The following is an 11641-nucleotide window of genomic DNA, read 5'->3' on the forward strand; positions in this document are numbered from 1 at the left end:
AGAAAGGGAAAGGGTATTTAAATACACCTCATACATCTATCATTTGCTGTTGTATTATCAATCTGAAAGTTTCTCAGTTGTCCTCAAAAAATTGGATGCTAGGGGGGAGAGGAGGTCAGTCATATTTTGGTCATCAGTATTCCATCATATTAGTTACTCCCCATACACATATTGTGAATTCATTGACCTTTTTGTCTATCCAGCTACCTGCTTGTTCTCAACAGATCCTCCCCCCAGACTCACTGATGAGATGCAGAAGATTCTACAGCTTTCGAAAAGCTACAGCATTGGTGACTGGTATTTCTACCAAAACCACACAATAATCAGGGTTTTTGGCTGTGAGTTGGCCCCCTACAGACTGCCCAAATATGTCCCCATGAGACTATTTTCCTTAGAATACTTTCGGCAATTTGCTAATGCAGATATGATTCATTTTTTTGGCAAAAGCAAAAAGGCACAGCTAAAAATCAGACATCAATTGGGTCCCTTTATTTTCAATAAGAAGGAAGAAGTATGGAAGGATGCTAACCAGATTCTAAGGGAGAAACTCAAGCTAAAAACAAGCTTTTATTGGGCACCATATGACCCAAATCCCTTTATAAGCCTTAGAAGAATCAAATACAGGCTTGCAGCATATGAACACTGCACTATCCCTCAAATTGAGCAATTTTCTAATCAACAAGAGTGGGTAAAGGGCACTCTAGTTGAAGAATTCACTGAAGAAGAAATAACAGAAAAAGCAATCAAGAATCTGGAAAAATCTGTTGACTTGGAATCTTGTGGATAGGTGTTTTTTACAGCTCCTCGGCACCTTGGAGAAGGCACCTCATCTACCACAGCTCCCCAGCAACCTGCCCAAGTAATCGCCCCACCAGCAGCGACAGATAAAGGAAAAGAGATGCAGCATTCAGAAGAACAAGTGCACAATTTGGGACAGCAAGAAACAACGACAAATCAGCTGGTTTCTATAGATGAACAGAGTCAAGGGCAAGACCCCTTAACTCAAGCAAAAGTGACTGAAATTCCTGTGCTACAAACACCTCTTAATGAGGAAAGGGCAAAGAAGAGAGATAGGCAGGAAGAGACCCCTCCAGGGACATCTACAGAGCAGCAAGGAGAGAAGAGACAAAGGTTAAATCCTTTTTCAGAGGAAGAAATGCCAGAGGGGCCCACAGAATAGCAAATTCCCCCAAGCATGGAGACATCGGCCAGCTCCTTTCAGCAGGAGCAAGAGAGACAGCAGGGAGTGGAAGTAACATCCACAAGGCAACAGGGCAGACAGGCCTCTGATATTAAAAAAGCATTCACTGATATCAAGGCTAGGAATGAGCCAGTGAGACTACAGCTGTACAACCAGCTAATAAGGATGGCCCCTACTAATCAACAAAGGCTAATGGCAGCCTATGACATCCAGGAAGGAAGAATGACCCTCGGTCACTTCAGACCTACAACTCAGCAACCCCAATCAGCTGCTGATTACATTAGAACCAATCTGGAAGTGTTTGCCAAGGATATCCATCCGATGGACCAGATTGAATTGCACAAGCAGACTGGGGAGATGGTATATTCTACTCTAGCAGATAAGACATTGTTAGCCCATAGATTGCAAAACTCTTTGCACAATACTACTGCCCAACTTGAGTTGGAGAAAGCTTCATCACAGGCCAAGGACAATAGAATCAAGTCCTTGGAGGAGATTATCATAGAGTTGGGACATGATCCCTCTGATCCCAAGGGTGTACAAGCTTTGATAAAAAAGAAGGATGAAGACATAGCTTCCCTAAGAAGACAAATCAGGTTGTCACCCACATTGAATCCTCAAGCTACAGAGGTGGCACAACAAAATGAGGAGCAAGATGTGGTAGCTTTGCTTACAACCTTACATAAAAGGTTGGTAGAGACAGAGAGTACCTTGGAGGCATCATTACAGGGAAGACAGGGAGAGTTGGCCTCTCAGCCAATTCAAACAGCTCAGATTCTTACAGCTGCTCCTCCCACGGCCACCACAACAGTCCCTCCCACGGTTACAACATCACAAGCAGGTGCTTCAAGCTCAGCACCAATTTCAGCCACTACTTCAACACCTACAGAGCAAGGCACCAGCTTGAAAATGGACAATATGATGAAGGAAATAGAAGCTCTAGAATTGCAAATGGTAGAATTGAAAGAAACCAAGGAAAGGCTGGCTACAATTGAGGGAAAATATGACAAATCAAAGCAGGATGTAGCTGAGAAGACAAGAGAAGTCAAAGCCTTGGAAAAAAGAATAAAGGAGCTGGAGAAAGAGCTTACCTTCGATAAAACTCTAGCAGATATCAAGAAAATTTTGTGGGCCAAAATTGGCCAATCCATTACAGACCAATGGCAATCCATTGAAACCATTCATGAGCAAATGGATTTGATAAACTTGGCTTAGTTTGAAAACCAAAAGGCTAGAGCATCTTTAGGAAATATGCCCGAGCAAGCAAATAGAATGATCCAATTTTTGAATACTCGCACCAAAGGGCAGCTGGCAGCATTAGGAATCAGGAACAGGACTGAAACTATCTTGCTAATAAAAAGGGTGTTAACCCTTAGGAATTTTTTGTAGACATTGGACAGAAAATGCCAAGAAATGCAAACAGAGGTGGATGAGTTCAAGACAAAGATCATGGCATTACACAGCAGAGGGCTACCAAGTTTATTAACCAGTGCTGGAAGAGTGTTGTCACATGACCATTATGCCAACAGGGTGAACAATTATGCTGTTAATCAAATCACAGCTTCCTCAAGCGCATCAGAAGAGGCAGGGCCTCCATCAGGACAGAGTGTCTTTGATAAATTAGAAAATCTATTCTACATGCACATGAGATAAACCACCTGTTCGAATTCCAGCCCACTTTTCATAGATACACAGAAGCTGATGAAACACTGTTAAAGATACAAAGGCATCAGCTACCTACAGAGGATTGGTGGAAAGGGATGATAGAGACATTGCTCAGGTGATTTTGTTTATTAATTTTTTTTTGATCAAGCTATAGTTCAGCATATACATATGGCACAATACACCTGTCAAAGGTAAATCAACATAAAGCAGAATTGAAATGATAACTACAACTCATCAAAAAGCTAAGAAGCCGAGCGCACAGGATGAAGACCCAGACAGCAATAGGCAGCATACCAGCATCAGGGCAACACACATGAATAAATGCGCAGCAAGCAGCCGACTCATTCAGCCCAAAAAGTCAAAGTTTTCTGACAAAATAGATAGCTAGCAAGCCAATATTAACTGCAGTGTTTAATTCTTCATTTACTCCCTCGCAAGAGTTGGTGATGTAATTTATTACTTGAAGAGTCATCACCTAGATATTTTGTATCTTGTTTTTGTATATATACATCCCCATAGAATGTATTTGGGGTTGGTTGGTTGATAATCCTCATTCTAGACTTGCGCTGTATACTTTGAGAGCTCTATAATCAAAGACTGCTGGAATGCTTTGGATGAAGAACTGTCTGTTGTGTTATTTAATGGCCAAAGAGTGACTGTGGAATTCTTGTGCTACTACATGGCTCAATAAGTGTTTTCTTACCTCTGTTTACAGTTTATATATGTTTACGCCACCATTGTGTCACCATCTAAATAGCAAGAAAGAAGAATAGCTTAGGCTTTGCCTGACTGCACTCTATGCTCAGTTCTTGTTATTTCTATATGTTTTCTTCAGAAATGGTTATGAATATGCATACTTAAATGATCATGTTTACCCTGTTTCTTTCACATATGACTGTTATTTAGGAATTCTTGACTGCTCCTAGACAAACTTTCATTCACCTTCCCTCTCGGTTAGCTAATGAAAGATTCTTAGTTGCCTTTCATCTCTGACCTTCATTCCATCTTTATTCCAGCCTGATATTGTTCTATGTGTAGCTATCCTGCTCTGTATTCCTCTTGTGACCAAGAACACGCAACAACAAGCCCTAATCCATGACTCCATGCCCAATGGTTTGAACTTCTCACACTATGCAGCCCAACTCTGCTTAAAAACATCATCCTTCCCACCAAAATCAAAACAAAACCCATGTACACCATAACTAGCCTAAAATTACACCAAAACAAAGTTAAATCATAAAGAGAGAGCCCTCTCTAGTTGCAGGTAGGCTAGGACCTGCAGCCCAAAGATTGGTTTGTGGTTACCTCGGTCGTATCCCTTAAGGAGCCAAGGGACAACCTGAGCGATAACATCATTGGAGACTCCACTGGGGAACGAACGAATTTTTCAATTGCTGTCTATTCCTTAAAACTATAGATGAAGCCTGAATGTCAACCAGGAAGCCTTTGAAACTGTTCTTGCTTTGCATTTACAGGATTAAATAAAAGTTGCTTCAGTCAATCTTCATTCTAGTTTTAAGCTTTACATAGTTGTTACAAAATATTTGATCAGTTCCTTCCTAAAATTAGAAATTTCCCAGAAAATACCAAAAAAAAATTCGGAAGTTGGCTCCAAAGAAGAAAACTCGTTATACTAGGTCAAATCCTGACCCAGATCCTCCAGCTATTTTTGACAATCCTGACTTAATCCCAAAGATCCTTAGGAAGCAAGAGGAACAAGAATAGTTTGCTGATTCAAGCCCTGAGACAGTTCAACAAAACTATATTCCAACCCCTGTTAAACCTTCAGTTCATCCTCACACTGCTCCTTCTTCTCCTTCTTCCTCATCCACCTCTCAAAACACATTCTCCACACCTCTATCCACTGCACAAATTTCCATTGCTGTCCCTGTTGTTCCAGCTGTTCCATTTCTTCCTGTTGTTCCATTTGTTCTTGTAAATATGGCAAATCATTATTCCTCTTTGCAGCTACCTGCAAATCTAGGGGCTATGCCTCAAGATTACCAAAGTAAGATCACTTATTTTGATGGTACATGTTATCACAAAATCAGTACTAAGGGCTGCAACCAAGCAAGATTTTATGTAACTCTTTCAACCAGACTTTAGACTAAGGATTAGCCTCCTTAGTCAGAGAGGGCTCTCTCACAGACTTTTGATAAGAATCAATCACAACAACAAATGGCTAACTCTTCACACTTTTATGAAAATAAAGCTGGTTGGAAACACAAAACAACACTTCTTCCATTGGGCTCATGGAGTCATTCACTTCTGCAGTAAACTATTGATCACTTAATCATAGAAGCCAAGGCATATAACGTTTAACACTCAAAACATTTCTCCAAAAAACTCAACTCATAAATAAGCACAGGAAGTCTGAGCACTAGGTGAATTCAGAGTGATTGCATATTTAGTGAGCTGTAAAATACATAAAAGATAATGACAAAACCACACATGTTCTGAGCCATAAACATATAATGAATCTTGGGAAGAAAAAGTAACTCTTGTATTACTGTCAAAGTCTTCTTACACAAGCTGATAAAAACTCTGTTTTTTTATAAAATCTCCAACCCCTATTACATCCTAGTTTTCACCATATATAGGAAAACCCAAAACTATCACTATCTTGAGTCTCCTCAACAAGCATGAAGGGAGAACTCGATGATCTACCATTAATTACCCTTATCTATTTCTAAACCAACTAATTAAATACATGAAGTGTTGGGCTGTAAATACATAGAATCCCAATTATATTTCAAATCCAACTCCATCTCCTCGTATTCATGATTCTCCTTGGATCCTTGACAGCTGTACAATTTCTGTTGTGGCTGAGACATGTTGAGCTACAGATGCAAGGAACGCTGACTTTGGATGCTTGAAAGTGCTGATGGCTCATTAATTGACCAAAAGATGTGCTCTATTTTAATGGTCTCTGTCTCCCAACATTCTCCGAAAGTGTAGCAGCATGTTCCCAAATCTTTAATAACTCAAAGTATTGAACGCTGCTACCAAATACCATACCATGTCTCCAGATGAGCTGTAGTCTGCGTTGATGTACAGGTGTCTCTCTTCTAACATTCCCGGTCAAACTGTTTATTTTGCATTGAAAACATCACCTACAGCAGTTTCGTAGCGCGCTACGAAACTGCTGTGTGATTTAAAAAAAACACAGTCTTGTACTTCCTCTGAGCTTTTGAGATCCCTGCCTATGCGAAACTTCTTCCTAAGGTTTTGTAACCCTTCATCTCTATCACCGCATGTCTCCAATACTTTCCATGTTTGTGGTATCACCCTGAACAGCTTTCATTTTCCCACTCGAAATCATTGAAACAAGGTTGTAGAACAAAACAGATGCTACAATGTCTTCAAATTGCAATATTGGCGCTGAGTATCTGTTCCACTTGAGCCTCTATACTGATTATCATCTGTTGAAAGGGTATTTGACATAGAACAAACCTCAGAAACGATGGAGTTATAGAAAAAACAGTGCTGGTTACTTCCTTGAAATACACCGAATACCAGGCTTGTGGTTACATGGAACAAATAGTGTGTCAATTTCACAGACACAGCAGATGCATCAAGTTTCTCCATACTCTCTATTTGAATGATCCTTGAAATCATTCTCCTCTAATATGTCGTTATTCACAGTACTTGTAATTTTCATGCTGTTAGAATCATTATCAATTGAGACTCCATCCGCTTCCAATCTTTTCTTCTTCTCATATAAAGAAGACAAGGGATGATGAGAGATATCCAAAGACAACTCCACCACATTTTCAACTTTCTTCCTTCGCCTGCGCTGCAAAATACGGTGCCTGTGAACTTTATCTATTAAAGGGGAAGATCTTGCTGTAAATGCCTTCACAGCTTGCTGCTCATCCTTCCATGGCTTTCTTGCTTGAATATCTTCAAGTAAGTAGTCGTATTTGGAAGCCCGACATAAAAGTTCTCTAATCTGCAATTCAAGCCATTGGCAACGCCATTCAATATGGTGTCTATAATCTTTCCACTCAGGTGTCAATGCCTTCTTCCTCTTCATTAATCCACTTGCATCAACTTCTACAGAAGTTGCAGCTCCATTACCATTACGCAACTCTGATTCTACTTCAGAAGCATCACACATTCCAGAGCCTGGACCATCATTATCACTGTCAAATTCGATGTCTCCAAACAAACTTGAACACGCAGTGGCCTGCTCAACAGGATTGAATCTGATTTCATCTCCGGTGCATTTTAAAATTTCCACCATTGACTCATCTGTTTGTACTTGTAGATTAGCCTCAGACATATTATCAAATATAGTCTCAGTGTTTGATCTGTTCTCCTCCAGTTCTTCAACATAGACCATATTTTGCCAGAAATAGAGGGCATCTCGTGCTTTGATTGCATCTCCAATATTTGATATAGGAAACTCCATCTTTTTTACAAGATACTCGTTTGTTATTATTGTACTTTCTGAAGGGGAACCATCATCCTTGGTAGCCAGCCGAACATCAGCCACCTCTCCAGCATCTTGGAAAAATTCAATAATGGTGTCTGGATCAATAGAAAAGAATAGGTTTCCTACAAAAATTGTCTTCGATCCAGGAGTTACTGGCGTCTTTGGTGTCTTTGGTGTAGAGGCCTTGACACTCTGCTCCTTCTTTGGTTCAGAAAGTTTCTTGCGCACTAACCCAAAGATCAACTTCATAATGACGGTCATCCTCTAATATTACCTTTAGATATTGCATTGGCATATCGAACTAACAGCTGTTTTTAGAAAAGCTCCCATATCTGACACGCTTCTGCATTGGTGTAACATCAGCACCGCCCTAATGATAGGTCTCTCCATTCTTCGATTGTGCACAATCCTGACAAATCTACTGCTAAAGAGGCAACGGGATATTCACCAAGTGGCTGGAGAATAGCAGCCATGTACATTCAACCAGAGCTACACATTTAGCTCTAAAACCAATCACAATGAAATATTCTGTCAACCACTACAAACTCTTTACTGCCTTGTTAGACATCAAAAGAATTTCTTAGGTCTTTGCACTAGCCTAAGATACAAAGCACATCAGGTTGCTTTCTGAAAAATGCTTTCACAGCCATCAGACCACCTTAAATATCTGTCATTTCCCAATTTCGTAGCGCAGCCATTGCAAGGTCAGTGTTTTCGCTACGAAATCACTAAAACATATGGCGCTGCGAAACTGCTAACAGATTTATGCGCTGCGAAAACACCCTGTCTTTAAGCTATGCTAAAAAAAATTTGACAACAGACTTTTCAGTGATAACAGCGGCTCCACTTGGGATAGTGTGCCCTTGTGGTGCACTAAGAACCTGCAGTTCCAGTGCCCTATAGAATTTATTTGACAAACAGAAATTTGCTTGACCAGCATGACTGTAGGAGAAAGAAAGCTATTTCTACTGAAAGATGCTCAGTTGACCTTGAGCTTATTTTGCATTTACCTCTACCTACCTACCCTAACAATTTCAACTTCTTTCTGCTCAATCAATATGAAATTTCCAATGTAACCAATCCTTTGTTTTATCTGACATTTGACTTCTTTGACTGCATCGGAGTTCAGAGTCAATATGATAGTGTGATGACCGCTGCCACTGAATTTTTCTCTGATCTTTATAGGAAAACTGAAAAACTTGAGAGTAAAATTATTCCATGTAATCAGCTACCGGATCCCAGAATACATGATCAGCTTGATTTTTCTTGTAACTTTCTGGCTGTGCAAACTGACCTTCAACAGCAGTGTGCATTTCCTCAAGTGTAAAAAAGAAAGGAAACAAGACTCTCTCCTTATGTTCTTCCATAGAGAGCTGCTGAAAATAATGATCATGGTTATGAAAACTATATGCCTGAATTTGTCCTTCTAAACCTTCAATTTCTTTTTCAAGGTCCTCAGCAAATTCATCAAAAAATCTCATCCTATCTTCTGTCTTGCAGTCAAGGGATTTTAGATATGAGGACAAAGACAAAGAAAAATTTTCAACTGTTTCTCCACTACTACGATCATTATTCCATTGTTTAAAACTTTCAACTGAGGGAGAGTCTACCACCACCTCTGACCTATCTATCCATTCCTCCAAAAACATAAGCCATAAGTCTTGAAATGACTTAACGGATTTGATAGGAAAACTTTCAATCCATTGTTTGCATTTCCCTTGAAGTGAATCATAGAATAACATAATGCAAACATCCTCATTTTTAACTCTAAGAAGCTCAGTAAAATGACAGAAATCTGAGATATGCTTCAGAGTTAAACTCAAATCCTCTCCATTAAATTTGGGGCCATTCCTTAGAAAATATGCATCCTTGGGAAAATGATTTGGGAAACCATGAATTCCTGAGAAATCTATGCATGCATACCTTGAACTAAGAATGGCAGCTTCTGGGTCCTTCATAACTCCAGTGGAATCACCATGAATGTATGAACTTTGAATTCTTCAACAATGGAGTCGCCAAGGTAGGTTTGCAGCCTTGAAAAACCTCTTTGAACTCCTGCTACCTTCAGAAATTCAATCTTAAAATTACGGGAGTGAGTAATCTTCAGTCTCCCGGCAGACGCACCAAAATGTTATCACAAAATCAGTACTAAGGGCTGCAACCAAGCAAGATTTTATGTAACTCTTTCAACCAGACTTTAGACTAAGGATTAGCCTCCTTAGTCAGAGAGGGCTCTCTCACAGACTTTTGATAAGAATCAATCACAACAACAGATGGCTAACTCTTCACACTTTTATGAAAATAAAGCTGGTTGGAAACACAAAACAACACTTCTTCCATTGGGCTCATGGAGTCATTCACTTCTGCAGTAAACTATTGATCACTTAATCATAGAAGCCAAGGCATATAACGTTTAACACTCAAAACATTTCTCCAAAAAACTCAACTCATAAATAAGCACAGGAAGTCTGAGCACTAGGTGAATTCAGAGTGATTGCATATTTAGTGAGCTGTAAAATACATAAAAGATAATGACAAAACCACACATGTTCTGAGCCATAAACATATAATGAATCTTGGGAAGAAAAAGTAACTCTTGTATTACTGTCAAAGTCTTCTTACACAAGCTGATAAAAACTCTGTTTTTTTATAAAATCTCCAACCCCTATTACATCCTAGTTTTCACCATATATAGGAAAACCCAAAACTATCACTATCTTGAGTCTCCTCAACAAGCATGAAGGGAGAACTCGATGATCTACCATTAATTACCCTTATCTATTTCTAAACCAACTAATTAAATACATGAAGTGTTGGGCTGTAAATACATAGAATCCCAATTATATTTCAAATCCAACTCCATCTCCTCGTATTCATGATTCTCCTTGGATCCTTGACAGCTGTACAATTTCTGTTGTGGCTGAGACATGTTGAGCTACAGATGCAAGGAACGCTGACTTTGGATGCTTGAAAGCGTTGATGGCTCATTAATTGACCAAAAGATGTGCTCTATTTTAACGGTCTCTATCTCCCAACATTCTCCGAAAGTGTAGCAGCATGTTCCCAAATCTTTAATAACTCAAAGTATTGAACGCTGCTACCAAATACCATACCATGTCTCCAGATGAGCTGTAGTCTGCGTTGATGTACAGGTGTCTCTCTTCTAACATTCCCGGTCAAACTGTTTATTTTGCATTGAAAACATCACCTACAGCAGTTTCGTAGCGCGCTACGAAACTGCTGTGTGATTTAAAAAAAACACAGTCTTGTACTTCCTCTGAGCTTTTGAGATCCCTGCCTATGCGAAACTTCTTCCTAAGGTTTTGTAACCCTTCATCTCTATCACCGCATGTCTCCAATACTTTCCATGTTTGTGGTATCACCCTGAACAGCTTTCATTTTCCCACTCGAAATCATTGAAACAAGGTTGTAGAACAAAACAGATGCTACAATGTCTTCAAATTGCAATATTGGCGCTGAGTATCTGTTCCACTTGAGCCTCTATACTGATTATCATCTGTTGAAAGGGTATTTGACATAGAACAAACCTCAGAAACGATGGAGTTATAGAAAAAACAGTGCTGGTTACTTCCTTGAAATACACCGAATACCAGGCTTGTGGTTACATGGAACAAATAGTGTGTCAATTTCACAGACACAGCAGATGCATCAAGTTTCTCCGTACTCTCTGTTTGAATGATCCTTGAAATCATTCTCCTCTAATCTGTCGTTATTCACAGTACTTGTAATTTTCATGTTGTTAGAATCATTATCAATTGAGACTCCATCCGCTTCCAATCTTTTCTTCTTCTCATATAAAGAAGACAAGGGATGATGAGAGATATCCAAAGACAACTCCACCACATTTTCAACTTTCTTCCTTCGCCTGCGCTGCAAAATCCGGTGCCTGTGAACTTTATCTATTAAAGGGGAAGATCTTGCTGTAAATGCCTTCACAGCTTGCTGCTCATCCTTCCATGGCTTTCTTGCTTGAATATCTTCAAGTAAGTAGTCGTATTTGGAAGCCCGACATAAAAGTTCTCTAATCCGCAATTCAAGCCATTGGCAACGCCATTCAATATGGTGTCTATAATCTTTCCACTCAGGTGTCAATGCCTTCTTCCTCTTCATTAATCCACTTGCATCAACTTCTACAGAAGTTGCAGCTCCATTACCATTACGCAACTCTGATTCTACTTCAGAAGCATCACACATTCCAGAGCCTGGACCATCATTATCACTGTCAAATTCGATGTCTCCAAACGAACTTGAACACGCAGTGGCCTGCTCAACAGGATTGAATCTGATTTCATCTCCGGTGCATTTTAAAATTTCCA

The 11641-nt window shown here is 39.7% G+C and overlaps 1 protein-coding gene across 1 annotated transcript; it reads right to left on the bottom strand.

The window, feature by feature from the left end:
- Nucleotides 1-6440: 6440 nt before the first annotated feature.
- On the bottom strand, nt 6441-7553 carry LOC149140429 (uncharacterized). The gene has a single exon (XM_089450982.1). It carries the CDS (start codon nt 7551-7553, stop codon nt 6441-6443), a length of 1113 nt encoding a protein of 370 aa, XP_089307108.1.
- Nucleotides 7554-11641: the final 4088 nt, after the last annotated feature.

Source organism: Pinus tabuliformis, chromosome X, assembly GCF_031772625.1.
Source record: "Pinus tabuliformis cultivar Carrire ecotype Pingquan chromosome X, CPIR1, whole genome shotgun sequence".
Lineage (NCBI taxonomy): Eukaryota > Viridiplantae > Streptophyta > Pinopsida > Pinales > Pinaceae > Pinus > Pinus tabuliformis.